Below are 26,762 nucleotides of genomic sequence, written 5' to 3' on the forward strand. Positions count from 1 at the left end.
GCCTTCTTCATAGAGCCCCTTTCTTCCACACTTGTTATATCCATGGTATCAGTGGTGTCTTTCTTTTTTTTTACCAGGAATACAATTGAATTATTTTTTTGTGAGAAATATTGTGACATTTTCAAAAGATGCCACAGACCCCATTAAATTGACTCGCAATACTCTAGGAAATGTGTTACTTTGTAATCTTTTATTGAAATACACAGAATAACGGTTGTACTTTGAACATAGAAAACTCACAGGATTTGCCATGGAGTCATTATGAAGTCCCTCTGAATTTGTGCCAAGATCAGCGGTGGAAATATTTAGCATTATCTGACCTCTGCCTTAGAATATCTTACTGTAAGTAAGAATATCACCATGTTCCTGGTCATTTCAAATCCAAACCATATTCTGTGTGACACTGCAGCAGTTGGAATCCACATAATAGATTGTGTATTCCCTGAAGGTAAGTATCTGCCATACTTGGGAACTAAGACATCAAGCTTTATAGGATGGATGCGGAGTGATTGCTCAGTGTTCTTAATACTCATCGTTATAGGGATACTTAGGGTGTTCTTTCCAGCTGAAATACAAAAAAAGACAAACTAAATGAATGTATAAAAATAAAGAAAATACTAAATAATTATAATAATTATTTAAAAAATGCATATTTTTATAATTTCTTTCTAAAATCGTGGAAAATGAACACAGTGCACAGTGGCTCAGTGGTTAGTACTGGTGCATTGCAGCGCTGGGGTCCTAGGTTCAAATAGGACCAAGGACAACGTCTGCATGGAGTTTGTATGTTCTCCACGTGTTTGCGTGGTTTTCCTCTGTGTACTCCGGTTTCCTCCCACACTCCAAATACATACTGAAGGGGAACTTAGAATGTCTGTAAAGTGCTGCGGAATACGTCAGCACTATATAAGTGAACATAATAATAAAGCAATAAAATGAACTGTACATCTACAGTACAATGGGCAGGTAATTTGCACAACCCACTGTACATGTAAAGCACAGTGATGGTGCCAACTCAGGAGATGAGGTGGCACCATCAGCAGTGGGTATAAGCTGTTGCATACAGCCGACACCTTTTTACAATGGCTAGAATCTGAGTGTTTAGCACCTTAGATGTCACAGTCCATAGCAACTACGGCATCTAAGGTGCGAATGGGTCACCATGTTAACTGGGGGTCTGCTGAAGGCTACCAGGTCTTCCATATTTGTAGACCTAATATGTTGGCTGCCAGTTTGATGCTAACAACCATTGTACACTGCGTTGTAGAAGTATTGCAGTGTATTACAGGTATGTCAGTAATCCTCCCAACTGGGACTAAAAAGTAAAAAATTCAATAAAATGTTTTTAAACAAAAATAAATACTGTATTTTTCGCCGCCTAGGACAATCCCCCCCCCCCCCCCCTCCCCCAAGTGGGAGGAAAATGCCCCTGCGTGTTATGGGGTGAATATTAATGAGCACTTCCATTATGGAAGCTCTCATTAGTACCGGAGGACCAGGAAGTGGTAAAGGCTCTGTACTCACTGCTTCCTGGTCCTCTGCTGTTGGCTGTGCTGTGGTTGTGCACAGCCTGAGGGCGCTCTATGACCTCAAGCTGTGCACATCGGGTCACGGCAGAGCCGACGGAGGAGGAGGCAGAAGAGCGCTAGAGCAGAGTAGCGGAGGCGTCCGGAACAAGAGAGGTAAGTGGATTTTTTTTTTTCTGATCTGAGATGGGGTCTGCTGCAATGAGGCTGGGGGCTGCTGCAATGAGGCTGGGGGCTGCTGCAATGAGGTTGGGGGCTGCTGCAATGAGGCTGGGGGCTGCTGCAATGAGGCTGGGAGCTGATTGATTTATGGCTAGGGGCTGATATGAGGCTGGGGTCTGATATATGGTTGGGGTCTCATCTGAGGTCTCAATGGGGGTCATTTACATTGGGGTCTGAGCTAAGGTCTGACTGTGGGTCTGATTTGAGGTCTTATTAACTTTGGGGGTCTGATCTGAGATCAAATAAAAAAAAAAATTGTATTATTGTCCTAGGAGCGTCTTATGGGCCGGTGCGTCTTAACTGTCTCCTTTGTTTTTACTTTCAGCACAGCAGACAGTCTTACCTGACTTTCTCGGTCAGACCATTCACTTTGACCAGAGATGGAAGGGGATGAGTGACTCACAAACATTACACTAATCAATGCACTGCTTTTCTTTGGGCATCTTTATCTAGGCTTATTAAGAGAGCAATAGAGCTGTCATACTGTTATCCCAATTCTACATCTACTGTTATCGTGAGGATTAATCTTTAGATAACATCTTTCTCTCACAGCAGAAGTAAACGGACAATGGATTGCCTATCTATAAAGGAAGTCTTATCATTTGTGTTGACTGCCACAGAAAGAAAGTATTTTGTATTTCATTCGTAATGGTGTAGTACGGCAATGAATGAAATTAAATAGGAAAAATAGATTTCTCTGAATATTCAGTTTAAAAAAAGTAACTCTTTCTGATGGAAATGTGCCTTTAAGAGGTTAAAAAACACTTACATATCGATAGACAGGTAGCGCAAATTTTTATTGACTCCATCAAGAGCTTTCATGTCTTCATCACTTAATTCAAAGTCAAAAACCTTTGGAGAAAAAGGGAAAAAAAAATCTGATATTCTTTTGAGCTCAAAGAAGTTTTTAATGTTATTTGCAGATATCACGGTGGTCCCCTAAACATGCCGAATCATTTAGAAAGTAACATCTTTGTAATAAAAGGAAAAAAGTCACAAATTTACAAAAAAATAAATCACCACATGCACATTAGATATCGGACAGCTGAACACACACACACACATGCAGTTCAGCATACTTGAATGGAGCAAGTACACTGCACTTCTGAGATGACCGGCTGAGGACCCCTGGAGATCAGACATTGATGACCTATCCTGAGGATAGGTCATCAATATATACATCTGTGAAGATTCTCCTTTATCCAGGTCATGATATATCTGTAAAGAATAAATCAAGGCAACTGGACTTAATGTAGATTTCTTGAAAACGAGTGAAACGTTTTCAAGAAATCTACAGTAAGTCCAGTTGCCTTGATTTATTCTTTACAGATATATCAATATATACACTTTGCATAACCCCTTTAAGCTGCTGCCAGATGAAAATAAAAGGTTTTGCCACATTGATATCCAACAGCCTGATTATTCTTTCATCCAACATTTGCATCAGGGGCCGTCATAGACATTAGATCAAGCATCCTCAAAATGTGGCCCTCCAGCTGTTGTAAAACTACAACTCCCACAATGTCCTGCTGTAGGCTGATACCTGTAGGCTGTTCGGGCATGCTGGGAGTTGTAGTTTTGCAACAGCTGGAGGGCCGCAGTTTGAGGATGCCTGCATTAGATGATCATCTGGCCACTGTGATGAGGTGAGGACCCACCTTGAAGGAAGGTGCTGGTCCCTGAAAAAAAGAGTGATGCTCCTACCCAAATCTCAGAGAAGTGAGGTGGCATTGCAAACCCACAGACACTCATTAGAGGCAATTTAGCACGACACATGTCAATGCATAGCCACATCCTAAGGCCCCTTTGACATGAGCGAGTTTTCCGCGCAGGTGTAATGCATGACGTGAACGCATTGCACCCGCACTGAATCCGGACCCATTCATTTCTATGGGGCTGTACACACAAGCGGCGATTTTTACGCATCACTTGCGTGAAATTTGCAGCATGTTCTATATTCTGCGTTTTTCACGCAACGCAGTCCCCATAGAAGTGAATGGGGCTGCGTGAAAATCGCAAGCATCCGCAAGCAAGTGCGGAAGCAGTGCGATTTTCATGCACGGTTGCTAGGAGACTATCGGGATGGGGACCCGATCATTATTATTTTCCCTTTTATAACATGGTTATAAAAGGGAAAATAACAGCATTCTTAATACAGAATGCGTAGTACAACAGGGCTGGAGGGGTTAAAAAAAATTTAAAAATATAACTAACCTTAATACACTTGCTCGCGCAGCCCGGCTTCTCGTCTGTCTTCATCTTTGATGTGCACAGGAAAAAGACCTTTGATGACGTCACTGCAATCATCACATGGTCCGTCACATGATCCATCACCATGGTAAAAGATCATGTGATGGACCATGTGATGAGCGCAGTGACATCATCAAAGGTCTTATTTCTCAAAGAAGAAGACAAAAGAGAAGCCGGCTGCGCGAACAAGTGGATTAAGGTGAGTTCAAATTATTTTTTATTTTATTTTTAACCCCTCCAGCCCTATTGTCCTATGCATTCTGTATTCAGAATGCTATTATTTTCCCTTATAACCATGTTATAAGGGGAAATAATACAATCTACACAACCTTGAACCCAAACCTGAACTTCTGTGAAGAAGTTCGGGTCTGGGTCCAACATTCAGTTTTTTATCACGCGCGTGCAAAACACATTGCACCCGCGCGATAAAAACGTAACAAAACTGCAGTCAAAACTGACTGCAATCGCGTACCTACTCGCGCGGGTTTGCCGCAACGGATCCGGACACGCTCGTGTGAAAGGGCCCTAAAGAAAAAAAGTCGTACCCCCTAGCAAAAAAGCTGCCAATTCCCTGGTGTGTTCCGCTCCTAGAACACTGGAGCAGTGGGAGGTGTAATGCCCCGGGCAACTTTTACAGTCTGTATGTAGAGAGGAGACCCCATGTTTCATGAGGCCCAAAGGCCTGGATATCGCTCCGGGATCAGGAAGGTCCTATTTGGCACTAGCACAAGTGTATATATGGACTGTATTAGAGACAAGGACTGTGACACTGGTAAAACCGCCAAGCTTGATATGCCTTTTAAGAGACTGTAACTGCTATAGTTTTATACCCTCATGTTTAGTGATGCTACTGGAAAGTTGTATGCCATGTGAATATGTTAGTGTTGCAATGTTTTGTAAAGTATCATGGTACTCCTGTAAAGTTTTTTTGCTGCAAAAATGTACATAAAGATAGATTAGACTGCCCAACCCGCACTTTACATCCTGGCAAAATTGACGTTTGGCTGTCATTAATCTATTGTCTATGCCCGTCCTAAGGGTACGACCACACAGCACAGTGATGTCGTAGTCGTTTAGTCTGTCTGCATTGTTAATGGCAGCGCAGAATCTGCAATACCACACAGCCATTAGCAATGCAGGCCTACAAAACAGTTTAATTAGGGTCGGCTGCAACCCATACAGCCACACGTTCCCCAAATACCCTGGCTAGCATTTACTTCTTTTTTAGGAGAAGCTGCAGTGGATATTCTCTTCTCGGTGAGCTGCTATGTACAATAAATCCACGGCAAATGGACTTTTGACCACTGATGGCCAGTTCGCAGTGTTCGTCCGCGAACATATGCGATCTGCCATCTTAACTGACAAGTCCGGCGAAGCACAGGAAAGTCCTTACCTGTGCGCAAGCCGGTCTAAAATTAAATGCAGTCTCCGGGAGCAGGCAGTTCCGAGAACAGCTTCCGGGGGCCGTTCTCGGAACAGCCTGCTCCCGGAGACTGCATTTCGTTTCAGACCGGCTCACGCACAGGTAAGGATTTACCTGTGCCTTGCTGGACTTGTCAGTTAAGATGGCAGATCGCATGTGTTCGCTGGCGAACACTGCGAACTGGCCATCTCTACTTTTGTCTGTTCGCAGGAGGTGTCTAAGTTGTGTTTCTCGGTGAGGATGCAGTAATGTAGCCATGTGCATAAGGCATTGAAGAGAAAGGGCCCTGCCCCTAAGAGCTTCCAGTGTAGGCTACTTTCACACTGGCGTTTTGGTTTTCCGTTTGTCAGATCCGTCATGGGCTCTCACAAGCGGTCCAAAACGGATCAGTTTTGCCCTAATGCATTCTGAATGGAAAAGGATCCGCTCAGAATGCATCAGTTCAGTCTCCGTTCCATCTCCATTCCGCTTTGGAGGGGGACACCAAAATCCTGCTTGCAGCGTGTCCGTCTGATGAAACTGAGCCAAGCGGATCCGTCCTGACACACAATGTAAGTCAATGGGGACGGATCCGTTTTCTCTAACACAATCTGGCACAATGGAAAACGGATCCGTCCTCTATTGACTTTCAAAGGTGTTCAAGACGGATACATCTTGGCTATGTTACAGATAACACAAACGGATCCGTCTTGGCTATGTTACAGATAATACAAACGGATCCATCTTGGCTATGTTACAGATAATACAAACGGATCCGTCTTGGCTATGTTAAAGATAATACAAACGGATCCATTCTGAACAGATGCAGCCGGTTGTATTATCTGAACAGATCCGTCTGTGCAGACCCATGACGGATCCGCACCAAACCCGAGTTTGAAAGTAGCCTAACGCTGGGTTCACACCTAAGCGTTTCGCAAACGCGCGTTTTTAGGCGCGTTTTTGTCACGCGTTTTTATGCGCGTTTTTTGTAATAGTAAACGCGCGTTTGGGTGATTGACAGCAGTGTTGTCCAAAGAGTCTATGGCCCAAACGCGCCAAAAAAAGCTCCTGTACTTGTTTGAGCGTCGGGCGTTTTACAGCGCGATCGTACGCGCTGTAAAACGCCCAGGTGTGAACCATTCCCATAGGGAATCATTGGTTCTTGCCTGTTGTGCGTTTTACAGCGCGTAGGAACGCGCTGTAAAACGCTCAGGTGTGAACCCAGCGTTAAGCATAGTGGGGAGCAGCTTAAAAATGTCCCCATTATTGGAAGTTCTTAATTTACCTGGAAGTTCTGTTTGATCCTCTCAGGGCTGAAGCTTTTGGCAAGGACCACCACTCCCTTCTGTAGCAGATATCGCATGGCCACCTGCGCCGGGGTGCGGTTAAGTTTCTCAGCAACTTTGTTTAAAACAGGGTCTTCAAGCACTTTGGGAGAATTCTGATCAATCCTTTCAAAGGAAAACATTAACTATTATAATGTGGCAGTTTTTACTACAATTCTGAATGTTTGAAACACATTTTCAGTTTTTCTTTTTGTATTCATACATTGTTATTTTTACCAGTGTATACAGGTATGACATATATTATATTACATTACATGAGCACTATAAATGACGCTGTCATATGCATGTGTAGTACCCCAAACCTGTATAAAGGAAGGAATGGATGGCATAGGTTGGCAAGGAACAGGGCTAATGGCACTAAAGGCCCAGTAGGAGTGGGCTGGTTCTGCTGTCTGCCAAGAGTAGGGGTTCCTGTCCAGAGACAGAAGGAAGAGGAAGCACATTGCAGAGCTCCTGTCCTGTTACACATTCTCCAGGGAGAACTACTCAAACCCTACTAAGGTAAAGTCACCAGACTGAACTGCTGTAACCAGCACTGAACACACTGCTGCAAGGTGTCCGCAAATTGCATTGAACAGCCGGGCAATGGCCATGTGCATGAGGCCTTATTAGGCTGGGTTCACACGGGCGTGACGGATTTGTTCAGGATGCGTCCCGGGTGTATTGCGGCAAACCCGCTCGAGTAGGTGCGCAGTTGCAGTCAGTTTTGACTGCGATTGTGTTCCGTTTTTATCGCACGGGTGCAATGCGTTTTGCATGCGCGTGATAAAAAACTGAATGTGGTACCCAGACCTGAACTTCTTCACTGAAGTTCAGGTTTGGGTTAGGTGTTGTGTAGATTGTATTATTTCCCTTATAACATGGTTATAAAGGGAAAATAATAGCATTCTGAATACAGAATGCATAGTACAATAGGGCTGGAGGGGTTAAATTTTTTTTTTTAACTCACCTTAATCCACTTCTTCGCGCAGTCGGCATATCTTCTGTCTTCATCTGTGAGGTAAAGGACCTGTGGTGACGTCACTGCGCTCATCCCCTAGTCAGTCACATGATCCATCTCCATGGTGATGGGTCATGTGACGGACCATGTGATGAGCGCAGTGACGTCACCACAGGTCCTTTACCTCACAGATGAGATGCTGGCTGCGCGAACAAGTGGATTAAGGTGAGTTAAATTATTATTTTATTTTTTAACCCCTCCAGCCCTATTGTACTATGCATTCTGTATTCAGAATGCTATTATTTTCCCTGATAACATGAAAACAATAATGATCGGGTCCTCATCCCGATCGTCTCCTAGCAACCGTGTGTGAAAATCGCACCGCATCCGCACTTGCTTGCGGATGCATGCGATTTTTAAGAAGCCCCATTCACTTCTATAGGGCCTGCGTTGCGTGTAAAACACACAATATAGAGCATGCTGCGATTTTCACGCAGCGCACAAGTGATGCGTAAAAATCACCGCTCATGTGCACAGCCCCATAGAAATGAATGGGTTCGGATTCAGTGTGGGTGCAATGTGTTCACCTCACGCATTGCACCCGTGCGGAAATCTCGCTCGTGTGAACCCAGCCTTAGGGGCAATTACCTCTCCCACTGGCTCCTCCAGGGCTTGCTGCAAAAGGTATACATGGATACTGTTCATGGTACCATAACATGAGCACTATGGCTGGTACTCTTATATGAACCATGATGCCAAGGGAGTTATATGAGCACTGATAGTTGGTACTCAGTGCTACCAATATGTTTATTATGGACAATAAAGCTGCTAATACACATGTTGTATGTGGACTGAACCCACTGATTTAGGCAGGAGGGGAATGCATGTTTATAGGGGGATTGAGAGAGATAATTATTGACTGACAGCTATCTCATATGTATTGCTTAATGCAGCAGGTGCTATTATATACTGTAGGTGTTAGATTGAGAGTGTGCGTTAATAACAGCTTTGTTGTACTGCTAGATAAGGCAGGATAGTAACTCCATACACTATATACACACAGATAAGCTATAGATCACCGACCCACCTTCTGCGTATGTTTAATCTATACAGAGGGTCAGGCAGGGCGTACAGAACCAGTGTAAACTGACGACATGTTTGTAGTCGCTATAGAATTATACGTTTAAAATTAGTTATATGGGAGCTCAGTAGTGGTAACACGGACCGGTCACCTCTCCAGACATGTCCGTTTTATTAACTTCTTGAATCCCCATTGTAATAACAATTCTGGAGCATCTATTCTTATGGCTCTATGTTGTGCTATTCCTTTATTATTTCTACTAGACGTTATGAATTAATTATTATAGTAGTTATATTCTTGTACATAGGAGACAATATTATAGTAGTTATATTTTTGTCCATAGTGGAAGTAATAAAGTTTATATTGTATTATAGCAGTTGTATTTTTATACATAGGGTCTCAAGCATATGAAGTGCTTTAACTTTAGGGTACTTTCACACTTGTGTTTTTCTTTTCCGGCACTGAGTTCCGTCCTAGGGGCTCTATACTGGAAAAGAACTGATCAGTTTTATCCTAATACATTCTGAATGGAGAGCAATCCGTTTAGGATGCATCAGGATGTCTTCAGTTCACTCTTTTTTACTGATCAGGACAGAGAAAAAACCGCAGCATGCTCCGGTTTTATCTCCGGCCAAAAAAACTGAACACTTCCCTGCATTTTTTTCCTTAGGAATGCATTAGTGCCGAATCTGGCATTCAAAATACCGGAATGCTAGACCGGTCCTTTCAGTCTGCGCATGTGCAGACCGGAAAAAATTAATGCCAGACCCGTTTTTCCGGATGACACCGGAAATACGGATCTGGCATTTCAATGAATTTGTAAAACAGATCAGGAGCCTTAGGCCTCATGCACACGACAGTTTTTTTTCACGGTCCGCAAAAACGGGGTCCGTGGCTCCGTGATCCGTGACCGTTTTTTCGTCCGTGGGTCTTCCTTGATTTTTGGAGGATCCACGGACATGAAAAAAAAGTCGTTTTGGTGTCCGCCTGGCCGTGCGGAGCCAAACGGATCCGTCCTGAATTACAATGCAAGTCAATGGGGACGGATCCGTTTGATGTTGACACAATATGGTGCCATTTCAAACGGATCCGTCCCCATTGACTTTCAATGTAAAGTCTGGAGTTCTTTTATACCATCGGATTGGAGTTTTCTCCAATCCGATGGTATATTTTAACTTGAAGCGTCCCCATCACCATGGGAACGCCTCTATATTAGAATATACTGTCGGATATGAGCTACTTCGTGAACCTCAGATCCGACAGTATATTCTAACACAGAGGCGTTCCCATGGTGATGGGGACGCTTCAGGTTAGAATACACTACAAACTTTGTACAAGACTGCCCCCTGCTGCCTGGCAGCACTCGATCTCTTACTGGGGGATATGATAGCACAATTAACCCCTTTAGGTGCGGCACCTAAAGGGGTTAATTGTACTATCATATTCCCCTGTAAGAGATCAGGGCTGCCAGGCAGCAGAGGGCAGCCCCCCCCCCCCCCTCCCCAGTTTGAATATCGTTGGTGGCACAGTGTGCCCCCACCATCGCCACCCCCCCTCCCTCCCTCTATTGTATTAAATCGTTGGTGGCACAGTGTGCCAACCACCATCGGCCCCCCTCCCTCCCTCTATTGTATTAAATCGTTGGTGGCACAGTGTGCCAACCACCATCGGCCCCCCTCCCTCCCTCTATTGTATTAAATCGTTGGTGGCACAGTGTGCCAACCACCATCGCCCCCCCCTCCCTCTATAGCAGTAACATTGGTGGCAGTGTGCGGTCTCAACAGTAGAAGATTCATACTTACCTGGCTGCTGCGATGTCTGTGTCCGGCCGGGAGCTCCTCCTACTGGTAAGTGAAAGGTCTGTGCGGCGCATTGCTAAAGAACTGTCACTTACCAGTAGGAGGAGCTCCCGGCCGTTCACAGACATCGCAGCAGCAAGCAGGTAAGTATGAATCTTCTACTGTTGAGACCGCACACTGCCACCAATGTTACTGCTATAGAGGGAGGGGGGGGGGGTGATGGTGGTTGGCACACTGTGCCACCAACGATTTAATACAATAGAGGGAGGGAGGGGGGCCGATGGTGGTTGGCACACTGTGCCACCAACGATTTAATACAATAGAGGGAGGGAGGGGGGCCGATGGTGGTTGGCACACTGTGCCACCAACGATTTAATACAATAGAGGGAGGGAGGGGGGGCGATGGTGGGGGCACACTGTGCCACCAACAATATTCAAACTGGGGAGGGGGGGGGTCTGCCCCCTGCTGCCTGGCAGCCCTGATCTCTTACAGGGGAATATGATAGTACAATTAACCCCTTTAGGTGCCGCACCTGAAGGGGTTAATTGTGCTATCATATCCCCCTGTAAGAGATCGGGTGCTGCCAGGCAGCAGGGGGCAGTCTTGTACAAAGTTTGCAGTGTATTCTAACTAGAAGCGTCCCCATCACCATGGGAACGCTTCTGTGTTAGAATATACTGTCGGAAATGAGTTTTCACGAAGTGAAAACTTAGATCAGAAAAAGCTTTTATACAGACGGATCTTCGGATCCGTCTGTATGAAAGCAACCTACGGCCACGGATCACGGACACGGATGCCAATCTTGTGTGCATCCGTGTTCTTTCACGGACCCATTGACTTGAATGGGTCCGTGAACCGTTGTCCGTCAAAAAAATAGGACAGGTCATATTTTTTTGACGGACAGGATACACGGATCACGGCCTCGGCTGCAAAACGGTGCATTTTCCGATTTTTCCACGGACCCATTGAAAGTCAATGGGTCCGCGAAAAAAAACGGAAAACGGCACAACGGCCACGGATGCACACAACGGTCGTGTGCATGAGGCCTTATAGTGATTATATTCTTAGTGTATAATCAACAAGAAATCCATTATTCTCACACCTTCTACTGCGTTTAGCCAAGTGTCTTATTTCATTTACAGGGCCCCAGGTTCCATTATATCCACTATTATCATCTATCAAACTCACACTTACAGTAAATCAATATCCCTGTTCTTACCAGTTCTCTACTCTGCTGGACCCCAGTACACTGTATCCAACCAGCACAATGTCACGAGATTTGCAGAACTCCAGTAATTTACTTTGATTGAGGAATATGTGACATTCCACCTATACAGACATATAATGGGTCATTACTGTATATAACACTTATATAGATATAAGGTATTGTTACTGTATATAACGTGTGGATAATGTGCAATTATTTAAAGAACAATTACTCCTAAACATATGTTGTTTTGTATATAGACTGTTGAGTGAAGATTATCTAATCATGGCTGTTCCACACCTCTCCATGGGTTCAGCTCCACTGAAGTGAATGGGGTTAAGCTGCAATACCACACACAACCTGTGAACAGGTGTGTCACTGTGGAGGAAAACTATGCTTTTCTAATCCTGGAACCACCTTTTAGAACTAAGATATTTATCTTTAATGATAACAGTTTTACCTGGTTGCAGACGGGTTTGTACTTGAGTTCTGGCATGTTGAGAATCAGTTCCAATTGGCTGCGATTAAAATTAGAAACACCGATGGATCGGGCGAGCCCAGCATCTTTGCACGCTTCCATAGCCTAGAAATTGTTTAACTAATTAGAAACATGCCCCAGCCAAAAGTGAGAATTTTATTCCGCATGGTGGGCGAGGAATAAGTCACCCACCAAACCTCAGACAATCCTGTCCTTATAATTTACCTTCCATGTATCCCGGATATCGGTGTTATTAAAAATCAGTTTTCCATTTTCATCTGTGGGAAAGGGGTCATCTCCAGGCTGGAGGAGAAAAAGATTTTACAAAGTATTTGCAAAGTTACTAAACTACAATACACCAAGTCTTCTACTCTATTCATATCCAGATTTGCATTCAAAAGTAGTAAGCGCTCTATATATATGAGTTGTCAACCCTTAAAGTTGATGGCCACAATTTATTTATTTTTAAGTATTAAGCAGGGAGACTTAAAATAAAATAAAAATCCATTAACCATCCCAAATCCAGTCTGTACCAGCTTCACTTCTCCACATCTCTTCACCACTGCAGTAATGTTTTGCCTGCAGCCAATCGTTTGCCTTAGCTCAGCTGTATATGCCACAAGACCACTGTGACCAGTAATGGTAGCGTTCATGTGCAGTATCTGGGTACATCACCACCGCAGTCAGAAAAACACCCAAAGGGGCTGCTAGAACAGAGGGGGTTCAGGATCTTGAGTTTAATATATATTTTTTATTACTAACATGTACTCTTCCATTTAAAAATAAAATGGAAGGGTACATGTTAAGTTGGACAACCCCTTTAAGTGGTACATTATACTGTGAAACCTCTTTGAGGAAACCACCCACATCTACATATACAAATAGTTTTTTATGGGGATGGACTTCTAAAAAAAAGTATATAGAATAATGTTTAACGTGTCTAATGAAGTCAGAAAACATGCACTAACCACCCCCCCCCCCCCCCCCCCCCAAAAAAATAAAAATAATGATCAATCACTCAAAAATCATGTTGTTTATGCTTGGCATCACCATATCAAACAGAAGCATGCCTAGAAAAAGACTATGAACACAGGTCACTCCAGCCAAATGTAACCATAGGTGCCCTCCTTTCTTTCTTAGTCCGCATGGTGACTCATCCCTACACCCAGTTCAAGATGGCTCGATCATTCTTGATCCCCCACATGGCACTCTTGGAATTCTTGACCCCACTCTTATTCCTATTCCCCAGCATGGTTCCCCTCTAATTCCTAGTCCTCAGCATGGTTCCACCTTTCATTCCTGGTCCACAATATAGCTTCCCTCTCATTCTTGATCTTCAGAATGGCCCCACCTCTCATTCCTGATCCTCAGTATGGCCCCTTCTCTCATTCCTGGACCCCAGCATGGCTCTTCCTCTCATTCCTAGTTCCCAGCATCACACCCCCTCTTATGTCTAGTCCTTAACATGGCTTCCCTCTCATTCCTGATACCACAGCAACCCTTTTATTCCTGGTTCCTATCATGACTACCATCTTATTTCTGGTCCCCACCATGGCTCCACCTATCATTCCTAGTATCCAGCATGGCCTCCTCTTATTCCTAGTCCTTGCCATGGCTTCCCTCTCGTTCCTTGCACCCACCACAGCTCCCCTTTCATCCCTGGTCCCTATCATCACTTCCCTCTCATTCATGGTCCCCACCATTGCTCCACCTCTCATTCCTAGTGTACATCAAGGCTCTCCTCTTTATTACTCAGTGCTAATCTTGATACTTCAGCAGAAGTCTGTAGGCTGCTTTGTTCAGCAATCATGTGTGCTGTTCAATCCAGGACTCTAAGGCCCCTTTCACATGGGCGAGTTTTCCGTGCGGGTGCAATGAGTGAGGTGAATGCATTGCACCCGCACTGAATCAGGACCCATTCATTTCTATAGGGCTGTTCACATGAGCGGTGATTTTCACGCATCACTTGTGCATTGCAGGAAAATAGCAGCAAGCTCTATTTTGTGCGTTTTTCACGCAACGCAGGCCCCATAGAAGTGAATTTTCAATCACGGTTATAAGGGAAAATAATAGCATTCTGAATACAGAATGCATAGTACAATAGCGCTGGAGGGGTTAAAAAAAAATAATAATAATATAACTCACCTTAATCTACTTGCTCGCATAGCCCGGCTTCTCTTCTGTCTTTTTCTTTGCTGTGTACAGGAAAAGGACCTGTGGTGACGTCACTCCGGTCATCACATGGTCCATTACATGATCCATCACCATGGTAAAAGATCATGTGATGGACCATGTGATGACCAGAGTGACGTCACCACAGGTCCTTTTACTGTACACAGCAAAGAAGAGAAGCCAGGCTGCGCAAGCAAGTGGATTAAGGCGAGTTAAATTATTATTATTTTTTAACCCCTCCAGCGCTATTGTACTATGCATTCTGTATTCAGAATGTTATTATTTGCCCTTATAACCATGTTATAAGGGAAAATAATACAATCTACAGAACACCGATCACAGAAGATCACAGAAGTTTGGGTTTGGGTACCAAACATGCCGATTTTTTTCTCACGCGCGTGCAAAACGCATTACAATGTTTTGCACTTGCGCTGAAAAATCACGCATGTTCCCGCAACGCACCCGCACCTTTTCCCGCAATGCCCGTGTGAAAGAGGCCTAAGACTGCCCTCTGACCAGCTCTCTGACAGCCTCCCATGATGGCCTGCTTATAAAAAAAAGCAGCTTCTATATATGGGTACTAAAATCAATCAAGCACACACAAAAAAAATTTGTCTAGAAGGAGGGGTTCTTCTCAAAGTGGTGGTCTACTGGGGAAGTACACAACTACGCATACTTACACAAGTACTTAGATCCTGTGCAGCCCGGCTAGTGAAATCCACTGATTGATAGCTATGGCTGATCCTACATGGACATATGTACCATATTTCAACAAACCTTAAACTCCACGGGGTTGTGGATAAGGAAGAGATCCATGTAATCCAGCCCCAAATCCTTCAGAGAATGTTCCAGGGCAGGTCGGACTCTCTCAGGAACGTGGTTATTACTCCAAAGCTGCAGAATGAATTAAGAACCTGTTTACAGTGGCCATGTTAATGAGAGAATAGGCAAACCAAGACTTTTTTTTATTGGTCAGAATTTAAACTTTTAAAATTTTGTGGTTACCTTCCCAGTGTAAAAAATGTCTTCTCTCTTCACCGTCCCATCAGCAATCTTTGATCTGATGGCTTGGCCAACCTCAACCTCATTCCCATAGATAAAAGCGCAGTCAATGTGGCGATATCCAGCCTCAATGGCCACCTTGGTGCTCTCCCCAGCTTGTTCTTTGGTGTACTGTGCGGAATAAGATGTCATCTTGATCAGTCATGCAATTATTTATTGCCTAAATAGCAATTCCTCATAATCTAATTTACTCCAACTATCTATGACAGGGATGACAAATTCATTTTTGCCAAAGGCCACATCAGCCTTATGGTTATCTTTAAAGGGAACCTGTCACTGGGATTTTGTGTATAGAGCTGAGGACATGGGCTGTTAGATCGCCGCTAGCACATCCGCAATATCCAGTCCCCATAGCTCTGTGTGGTTTTATTGTGTAAAAAAAATAACGATTTGATACATATGCAAATTAACCTGAGATGAGTCCTGTCCCTGAGATGAGTCCTGTATGGGAGATGAGTCAGGGACAGGACTTATCTCAGGTTAATTTGCATATGTATCAAATCGTGTGTGTTTTTTGTCAATAAAAGCACACAAAGCTATGGGGACTGGATATTGCGGATGTGCTAGCGGCGATCTAACAGCCCATGTCCTCAGCTCTATACACAAAATCCCGGTGACAGGTTCCCTTTAAAGGGGTCGTCTCATCACGGACAATGGGGGCATATCGCTAGGATATGCCCCCATTGTCTTATAGGTGCAGGTCCCACCGCGTGGACCCGCACCTATATCAAGAACGGAGCCCTGCAAGTGAAGGAGGGCGTACTGCGCATGCGCAGCTGCCCTCCATTTATTTTCTATGGGGCCGGGGAAAATAGCCGAGCACTGGCTCGGCTATTTCAATCGGCCCCATAGAAATAAATGGGAGCGGGGGCCGTGAATGCGCAGTACACTTCCATTGACTTCTATGGGGAGTCGGCTTGGTGGTGGCCGGACCGGAGTCCTCCAGCCACCACTTGCGATGCTCCGTTCTCAATATAGGTGCGGGTCCCAGCATTGGGACTCGCACCTATAAGAAAATGGGGGCATATCCTAGCGATATGCCCCCATTGTCCATGATCATACAATCCCTTTAAGGAGCTGTTAGTAATTCTGTATAAGGCCCCATGCACACGGCCGTTGTTCACGGCCGTGTGCGGGCCGTGGAACCGCGGCCTGGATCCCTCCTGAGAGCAGGAGCGCACGGCGTCACTGGTTGCTATGACGCCGTGCGCTCCCTGCTGCCGCCGCAATACAGTAATACACTGGTATGATCTATACCAGTGTATTACTGTACTGTGCCGGCAGCAGGGAGCGCACGGCATCATAGCAACCAGTGACGCCGTGCGCTCCTGCTCTCAGGAGGGATCCAGGCCGCGGTTCCACGGCCCGCACACGGCCGTGAACAACGGCCGTGTGCATGGGGCCTAAATGTGACTATGCCAGTTGGGCGTGGCTACATTTGAAGGCAACCATAGCGCTGATGTTAACATATTGTTATATACTACAAAACATAATATCATTATATATGTATAGAATTATATACAGACGTGGACAAAATTGTTGGTACCCTTTGGTCAATGAAAGAAAAAGTCACAATGGTCACAGAAATAACTTTAATCTGACAAAAGTAATAATAAATTAAAATTCTATAAATGTTAACCAATGAAAGTCAGACATTGTTTTTCAACCATGCTTCAACAGAATTATGTAAAAAAATAAACTCATGAAACAGGCATGGACAAAAATGATGGTACCCCTAACTTAATATTTTGTTGCGCAACCTTTTGAGGCAATCACTGCAATCAAACGCTTCCTGTAACTGTCAATGAGACATCTGCACCTCTCAGCAGGTATTTTGGCCCACTCCTCATGAGCAAACTGCTCCAGTTGTGTCCGGTTTGAAGGGTGCCTTTTCCAGACTGCATGTTTCAGCTCCTTCCAAAGATGCTCAATAGGATTGAGGTCAGGGCTCATAGAAGGCCACTTTAGAATAGTCCAATTTTTTCCTCTTAGCCATTCTTGGGTGTTTTTAGCGGTGTGTTTTGGGTCATTGTCCTGTTGCAAGACCCATGACCTGCGACTGAGACCAAGCTTTCTGACACTGGCTAGTACATTTCTCTCTAGAATTCCTTGATAGTCTTGAGATTTCATTGTACCCTGCACAGATTCAAGACACCCTGTGCCAGACGCAGCAAAGCAGCCCCAGAACATAACAGAGCCTCCTCCATGTTTCACAGTAGGGACAGTGTTCTTTTCTTGATATGCTTCATTTTTTCGTCTGTGAACATACAGCTGATGTGCCTTGGCAAAAACTTCGATTTTTGTCTCATCTGTCCACAGGACATTCTCCCAGAAGCTTTGTGGCTTGTCAACATGTAGTTTGGCATATTCCAGTCTTGCTTTTTTATGATTCGTTTTCAACAATGGTGTCCTCCTTGGTCGTCTCCCATGTAGTCCACTTTGGCTCAAACAACGACGGATGGTGCGATCTGACACTGATGTTCCTTGAGCATGAAGTTCACCTTGAATCTCTTTAGAAGTCTTTCTAGGCTCTTTTGTTACCATTCGGATTATCTGTCTCTTAGATTTGTCATCAATTTTCCTCCTGCGGCCACGTCCAGGGAGGTTGGCTACAGTCCCATGGATCTTAAACTTATGAATAATATGTGCAACTGTACTCACAGGAACATCTAGTTGCTTGGAGATGGTCTTATAGCCTTTACCTTTAACATGCTTGTCTATAATTTTCTTTCTGATCTCTTGAGACAGCTCTTTCCTTTGCTTCCTCTGGTCCATGTCGAGTGTGGTACACACCATATCACCAAACAACACAGTGATTACCTGGAGCCATATATATAGGCCCAATGGCTGATTACAAGGTTGTAGACACCTGTGATGCTAATTAGTGGACACACCTTGAATTAACATGTCCCTTTGGTCACATTATGTTCTGTGTTTTCTAGGGGTACCATCATTTTTGTCCATGCCTGTTTCATGAGTTTATTTTTTTACATAATTCTGTTGAAGCATGGTTGAAAAACAATGTCTGACTTTCATTGGTTAACATTTATAGAATTTTAATTTATTATTACTTTTGTCAGATTAAAGTTATTTCTGTGACCATTGTGACTTTTTCTTTCATTGACCAAAGGGTACCAACAATTTTGTCCACGTCTGTATGTACAGCTGGTATAAGTTATACATCTTCATTTGTATAGTGATATAGACCATGCTGGTATAACCTGGGCATCTTCTGTATATAATTATATATGTACAGCTGGTATAAGTTATACATCTTCTTGTATGTAGTGATATGGACCATGCTGGTATAGCCTGGGTATCTTCTGTATATAATTATATATGTACAACTGGTATAAGTTATACATCTTCTTGTATATAGTGATATGGAACATGCTGGTATAACCTGGGCATCTTCTGTATATAATTATATATGTACAGCTGGTATAAGTTATACATCTTCTTGTATACAGAGATACGGACCATGCTGGTATAACCTGGGCATCTTCTGTATATAATTATATATGTACAGCTGGTATAAGTTATACATCTTCTTGTATATAGTGATATGGAGCATGCTGGTATAACCAGGGCATCTCCTGTATATAATTATATATGTACAGCTGGTATAAGTTATACATCTTCTTGTATATAGTGATATGGAGCATGCTGGTATAACCGGGGCATCTCCTGTATATAATTATATATGTACAGCTGGTATAAGTTATACATCTTCTTGTATATAGTGATATGGAGCATGCTGGTATAACCAGGGCATCTTCTGTATATAATTATATATGTACAGCTGGTATAAGTTATACATCTTCTTGTATACAGTGATATGGAACATGCTGGTATAACCTGGGCATCTTCTGTATATAATTATATATGTACAGCTGGTATAAGTTATACATCTTCTTGTATACAGTGATATGGAACATGCTGGTATGACCTGGGCATCTTCTGTATATAATTATATATGTACAACTGGTATATGTTATACATCTTCTTGTATATAGTGATATGGAGCATGCTGGTATAACCTGGGCATCTTCTGTATATAATTATATATGTACAGCTGGTATAAGTTATACATCTTCTTGTATACAGAGATACGGACCATGCTGGTATAACCTGGGTATCTTCTGTATATAATTATATATGTACAGCTGGTATAAGTTATACATCTTCTTGTATATAGTGATATGGAGCATGCTGGTATAACCAAGGCATCTCCTGTATATAATTACTGTATATATGTACAACTGGTATATGTTATACATCTCTTTGTATATATGATATGGAAGACCATAACCTTGGCATCACCTGTATAATATAGGAGATGTGTAACTTATGGTGCCGCCCCCTCACTGCCATTACCGCGCTGCTGAGTCTTCTTCCAGCCAGAAAAACAATGAGGAGGCAGCAGCATGACAATGGGGTAGGCGGCGCCATCTTTGACCTCCTCTTGAGCATCAGGACATTCTGAAGCACTGTTTCACTGTGGCTGTGGTATAGGCACTGCCATTGTGGTAAACGGCACTAACTACTCACACATCTTACGGGCCTCACCGGCGGGCATTGTGTTTTGATACATGTGATCTATGACATGGTAGAACACAAAGATGGAATCCAAGCACCCCTTAGGCTTATATCAGACGCGCATATCTTCAAGGCAATTGTTCCTTCCTACCAATTGCCTGCTCAATAGTGGAGGAGACCGCTGCTATTACATGCAGCAATCTCTTTCTCAGTATAGGGAGGAGCGTTTGCCAATGCCATTGCTCGCCCCCATACTGAATCACTGTTTGCCGGCAGCAGACCGTGATTAAACAGTACAATCTGCCGTCGGCAAACGATAATTTTTCAACCTGCTGAAAGATTGCAATTGCCAAACGCTTGCTCATCGGGTAATTGTTGGCAGTGTTAGGCCCCTTTTACAGTAGCGATTTTTCCGCACGGGTGCAATGCGTGACATGAACGCATTGCACCCGCACTGAATCCTGACCCATTCATTTCAATGGGTCTGTGTACATGAGCGTTGTTTTTACGCATCACTTCTCCGTTGCTTGAAAATCGCAGCATGTTCTATATTCTGCATTTTTCACTCAATGCAGGCCCCATAGAAGTGAATGGGGCTGCGTGAAAAACGCATTGCATCCGGATTCATTGCATTGCTTTGCATTGTAAATGAAAGTAACTTAGCAACAGTGAAAGGATTTAAGACAGGAAGTTCAGTTCTTTGCATCTGGCTGCAGGCACTATATGGGAAAGGAGATTATTAGTAGGCTGTCTTGCCCTTGCGGACCAATTTTCAGAATGAGAAAGACCCCCAAAGCCATTGATGTAGAGAAGATGATGGTCCTGGTGCAGGAGAGGCAGTGTCTTTGGGACAGCAGGTCGGGTGAGTACCACGACCGATACAAGAAGGGCGACACATGGCAAGAAATAGCCAAGGAACTTTTTTCTACAGTATGGGAGAATAATCAAGGCCGGAGTCTGCAGAGTTTGAGTAAGTAAAGTGGACAATCTATACATGTTTGCTCCTAGCTGTTCTCCCTAGCATAGCACGTGGCATGAGATCTCCTCCCTAGCATAGCACATGGCATGATATGTCCTCCCTAGCATAGCACATGGCATGAGATGTCCTCCCTAGCATAGCACATGGCATGAGATGTCCTCTCTAGCATAGCACATGGCATGAGATGTCCTCCCTAGCATAGCACATGGCATGAGATGTCCTCCCTAGCATAGCACATGGCACGAGATGTCCTCCCTAGCATAGCACATGGCATGAGATGTCCTCTGTAAGATTGTATTGTTTGGTAAATGTTTGTTGTATTTTTATTACAAGTCGATGAAGTCAAGAATCGCTGGATAAGCTGCCAGGACCAGTTCTGGAAGGAAATTTAGCAGGAAGGCCGCAGTGGGTCCAGGACATCCAGAAAAAGGCCATATCTTTTCAAGAACCAACTGATGTTCCTGCATCCATTAATAGAGCTGCCTCCATAAGTTAATTTTAAACAATGAAGACTACAGGTTTAGCAATACACACTGTATGTTACTATGTGGGTAATGTAATTCGTACCAATGTGTAGGATTATTTGCAAAGGCCAGCTATGCCACTTCTAATTTCCATAATGTACCTACATGACCACATATGTAAAATGTTGGTTAGTTAAACATGACCTGTCACCACTTCTGACATGGCTTTTTAAATAGCTTAATGTAATGCATGTAATAACAATTCAGGAGCATCTATTCTTATGCCTCTTATGTAGTGGTGTTCCTTTATTATTCCTGCTAGAAGTTATAATTGAATTGCAATTAGACTTCAGTAAGGGTACAGAGGGGCGGTAACAAGTTGGGTGTACCTGCACACTCTCATTCTATCCAATCAGTGCTGCCATGTTTAGGTGTGCAGGTAACCCCCCCCCCCCCCCCCCCAACTTGTTAACTACCCCTGTGTACCCTTTAAAACTGAAGGATAATAGGAATTCATTCATAACTTAAATTTTAGAAATAATAAAGTAAGGGCACAACATTGAGCCATCACAATAAAGGTTCCAGAAATGTTAGTACATGGGGAATACATGAAGTAATTAAAGAACACGTCAGGAGTAGTGATCGGTCATATTTAAACTAGCATTATGTTAAATGTATTATGCTGATGATAGTAATATTAGGATAATTATTATTGGACATATGGTGTGTTCATATATTAATGTACATGTTCTGTTTGTTTTAATTTTGTAGAACGCAGGACAACCTTGAGGAGGAAGCTGAAGAGAGTGCTCCTCAGCACTCCAGCACGTGTGATGAGGAGCCTCCTGCCTCAGAAGCTCCTCAAGAAAGTGCTTGAAGGGCCCAGCACCTCTACCGCCTCTCAGTCCACAGCCTCCGCTGTGCCCCCCCCCTTTGTCATTATCCACCCGCTGCCGCAAACCAATGCCTCCTGCCAAGGCTATGATGAATACTCAAGTACTTGATTATTTGTCTAGAGCCCGGCAGGAGGATCATTTTGATCTGTTTGCGCAAAGTCTGGCACCTTACTTGCGGAGTCTGCCTCGAGAACGAGTACTGAGAACCAAATCGGTATCATTCTGGAGACTGACACTCTGCCTAATGGCCTCCGTCCAGCGCCAATTTCCCAGCTGCCACACGGGCCCCCACAGTTGCCTCCCACAAGGGAAGTTTATAAGCAAAAAAGTCACCCATATGCCCACCAGTACCATGGCGACACATCATATGTGTCACAACCCTCCTACCCTGTGTCTCATTTTCATGCTCCTAGCCGTTTTTTTTAATTTGTAAATTTTAATTTCACATTGTTTATATAATTTAAAATAAAAAAATCAGTACTCTGTGCAAACAGAGTTTTATTTTCTCATGAATTTCATTGTTTCACGTCTTTGTTATATACATAGAATTATTATATTTATGTAGCACAAACACATATAATACATTCAGAATTGTAGACGTCTATTATACATTTATATAACTTACATATACGTAACTATATAAACATGATTTTTAAATCATTTACACACATACATATTAATTTAGCTATAAACCATATCAACCAATTTAAAAACATTATTCTACATTTTGGTATTTATAATACATATATCCGTAAAAATATTATTAGCTATCTAGGAAATTTCTAGTTGAGAATCCTTAAAGGGAACCTTTCACCTGGATTTTGGGTATAGAGCTGAGGACATGGGCTGCTAGATCACCGCTAGCACATCCGCAATATTAATTCCCCATAGCACTCTAACGTTTCCGGAGCCCAGCCATGCCCACTGTGAAGGAGCCCAGCACCGCCCCCACATACTCCGAATCTCCTCCTTTCTCCCCGATGTCACAAAGCTAGAGCACCGTAATCTTGCGATGCGCGAGCTAGCGCATGCGGAGTGTCGGCATAGTGTTCCTTCGCTGTGCTGGCATTAGCCTCAGGGAATGAACTGCGCATGCGCTAGCGCATCACGAGATTACGGCGCTCTAGCTTTGTGACGTCAGGGAGCAAGGAGGAGATTCTGAGGATGCGGGGCGGTGCTGGGCTCCTTCACAGTGGGCATGGCTGGGCTCAGAGTCAGAGAACGCTGGACTCATCTCTCAAGCATGGAGGATACAGGACTCATCTGAGGTTCATTTATATATCTATAAAAATCTGTTTTTTTTTCACAATAAAAGCACACAGAGCTATGGGGACTGGATATTGTGGATGTTCTAGCGGCCATCTAGCAACCCATGTCCTCAGCTCTATACACAAAATCCAGGTGACAGGTTCTCTTTAATCTGTTCTCCTTCTTAGTGGTGTATCAGTAGTGTGATGGTGCTCACCGGTGATGGCCAGTTGGCATTGTTCGCCCGCGAACATATGCGGGCTGACATCTTTTTTCACAAGTTCGGTGAGGCACAGGTAAGCCCTTACCTGTGCCTGTGCGCGAGCCGGTCTGAAAAGAAGTGCGGTCAGCGGGAGCAGGCAGTTCCGAGAACAGCCACCGGGGGCCTTCATCGGGCTGTTCTCGGAACTGCCTGCTCCCGGTGACCGCATTTGTTTTCAGACCGGCTTGCGGCACAGGCACAGGTAAGGGCTTACCTTTGCCTCGCCGGACTTGTGAAAAAAGATGGCAGCCCGCATATGTTCGCGGGCGAACATTGCCAACTGGCCATCACTGCTGCTCACATCCCAGCGAAAATGAATAGTAAAGTTTAATCACTGTATAATCAAAACCTCTGCTACTTTCTAATGTACTCATGTTTCCAATCAAAATCTGTACTTGCTGTCAGCAAATTAATACTTTCTTGTTTGCATCCAGAGGCTGAAAATCTGTTTAGGCCTAATACAGCAAGCAGAGATCTTGGAAACGGCGAGGTATAAGGGAGCCTTCACATGCTACAGATATTGTTTTCCGTGACTTAAAATCAGTTCCATTCACCTGAATGGAGTTTGCAGAATCCTTGAGCTCACTGCTCCATTGAAATGACTGGAACTGATTTTCAGTTGCGGAAAATTCTGTAACAAAATCCGCAGCGTGTGCAGGCAGCCTAATACACCAAGTATAATGAAGCCGCAGAACTTTTCATTATACCATAATGAAATCTTAGGCTGTGACTCGACGTTTGATCATTTACAAGTCCCAGTTCAGGCGCAGCATTACAGCAAATTGCACACAATCTCAATGTGGGGAAAATCTGTAAACTGTTGCATAACAATCTCAATTTTTGGCTTTAAATTAGTCAGGTGCAGTTTTATACTCACCGTTTCCGGAGCATAGGTGCCAAATCCAATCACTGGCATTTTATGCCCATCATTCAGTGTAGCATAGGAGTCCGGCTTGAGCGCCATAGTGCAATGTGCTCTGCGTCCTGTGCTGCAAGTCTCCATGCAAAGCGTGCTGACTGTATTTATCCTTTTCCTGCCCTACCCCATAGACCATCCCATAAAGGAGTGAATAGGGTCTGCCTCTTCAGCATCATTGGAAGAACCTGCAGAGCAGGTGGCTGGAACGTCAGGACTTGTAAATCTAGTCTACTATTCCTACAGAGACGCCATTGTTTCCCCCTGAGATCAATAAGTCCGCCCCTGTGCTTATCTTGTCCTCTTCTATCGAGCTAATGCAAAGTCTGTTCAGTTATATCTTCAGACTATGGCCTCATGCACACGACCGTTCCGTATTTTGCGGTCTCGCAAATTGCAGATCCGCAAAACACGGAAGCTTCCCGTGTGCCTTCCGTAATTTGCGTAACGGAACAGACGGACCATTGTAGAAATGCCTATTCTTGTCCGCAAAATGGACAAGAATAGGACATGTTATATTTTTTTTGCGGGGCTACGTAACGGAGCAACGGATGCGGACAGCACACAGAGTGCTGTCCGCATCTTTTGCAGCCCCATTGAAGTGAATGGGTCTGCACCCAAGCCGCCAAAACTGTGGCTCGGATGCGGACCAGAACAACGTTGTGTGCATGAGGCCTATGGTATATGAATCCTGAGTATTTCATAGGGACTAGGGTCTCCTGTCTCACACCCCTAAATGAATTCAGGCTCCAGAGCAGATCCCTACATAAATACAGATATAATGGGGATAAGCATTACACTCCCTCTTATGCATCACTTTATTCCAGGATTTTAATACTGATCCCCTCTCTTCAGGATGGGCCATTAATATCTAATTAGCGCAGGTCCGACACCAAGCACCCCCGCCGATCAGCTGTTTAAGAGTAGCAATGGTGCTGGAAACACACCACTGTCTATGGAGTAGTGGGCAGATACGGTAACCGCAGCACTTCCCATTGAAATGATGCATATGGGGCCAGTATTATGGCATAAAAATGTTGTCGCAAATGCTATAAAGTTTTAGGCCGCCATCACCAGTGGGGAAGTGGACGTCATTAGCCATGTTAAAGGACATCTGTCAGAAGATTTGTACCTGTGAAACTGGCTGACCTGTGTAATGTGTGCCTCTGCAACTGCCGCACCCTCTGCTCTTTGGTTTACAGGACCAGGCAGTGTTAATGTGATCAGGCCTGCTTGACCCTGCCAATCAAAGTGCAGAGGACATGGCAGTTGCAGAGAGAGCAGAGCCTCAAGGTGTAACGGTAACGCCCCCGTTGCTCCCCGAGGTTCATTTGCATATATTAAAATTTTCTTTTCTCAGCATTGTGGGCACATATGAACATGGGACCAACACAGATGCTTTCAGCTGCCAAGTGCACATAGGTACAAATCTGCTGACAGATGCCCTTTAAAGACTTTCACTCCATATTTATCAACTGCAACTTTTTTTAAAACTCTGAAAAAAGTGTAAACTCACTCTAGTAGGGGGCTGGCAAAGAAAACTGAAGTATCTTTTCTAAACAAAAGTGTAAGGTTTAAAAATGTGTCAAATTTATCAAACAATGTGCAACATTTGATAAATTTGGTGCTTGGAGAAACAGGCCAGCTAACCAGATATTCCGATTCCACTCTGGTGGACAGACCTCGTTCCCGTATGTACATGCAATCCAGAATGAGGGAAATCCGGCACCAGGCCTGTTAAAATCATATTCTTTATTGTAGAAAATCCATTACAGATTATGCTCTCTTAACATGGCAGCAATTACAAACGATCATAAACACAATCTTAGTCATGGTGCAAGGTAAACCAACCTGGACTTTAAAAGTTACCCTCATGATATATTTCCACCTATATGTGTATTTAGAAATCTATGGGGTGGGGGCAATTATGAAAATGGTGTAAAGTAGACCTGGCTTAGTTGCCCATAGCAAC

General features: G+C 43.9%; 1 protein-coding gene across 2 annotated transcripts; it reads right to left on the reverse strand.

The window, feature by feature from the left end:
- Positions 1–456: 456 nt before the first annotated feature.
- On the reverse strand, positions 457–24,838 carry LOC122926509 (aldo-keto reductase family 1 member C1-like). 2 transcript variants are annotated; one of them, XM_044277891.1, is made up of 9 exons: positions 24,752–24,838; positions 15,430–15,597; positions 15,202–15,318; positions 12,478–12,555; positions 12,235–12,357; positions 11,787–11,896; positions 6,686–6,851; positions 2,518–2,600; positions 457–565 (listed from the first exon to the last, which is right to left on the reverse strand). In XM_044277891.1, the coding sequence occupies exons 1-9, from the start codon at positions 24,836–24,838 to the stop codon at positions 523–525; spliced, it is 975 nt and encodes a 324-aa protein (XP_044133826.1). In that variant the 3' UTR covers positions 457–522. The 2 variants fall into 2 exon arrangements, with proteins under 2 accessions (XP_044133826.1, XP_044133827.1); XM_044277892.1 differs by lacking the exon at positions 12,235–12,357.
- Positions 24,839–26,762: the final 1,924 nt, after the last annotated feature.

The sequence above is a fragment of the Bufo gargarizans genome, chromosome 2, assembly GCF_014858855.1.
Source record: "Bufo gargarizans isolate SCDJY-AF-19 chromosome 2, ASM1485885v1, whole genome shotgun sequence".
Lineage (NCBI taxonomy): Eukaryota > Metazoa > Chordata > Amphibia > Anura > Bufonidae > Bufo > Bufo gargarizans.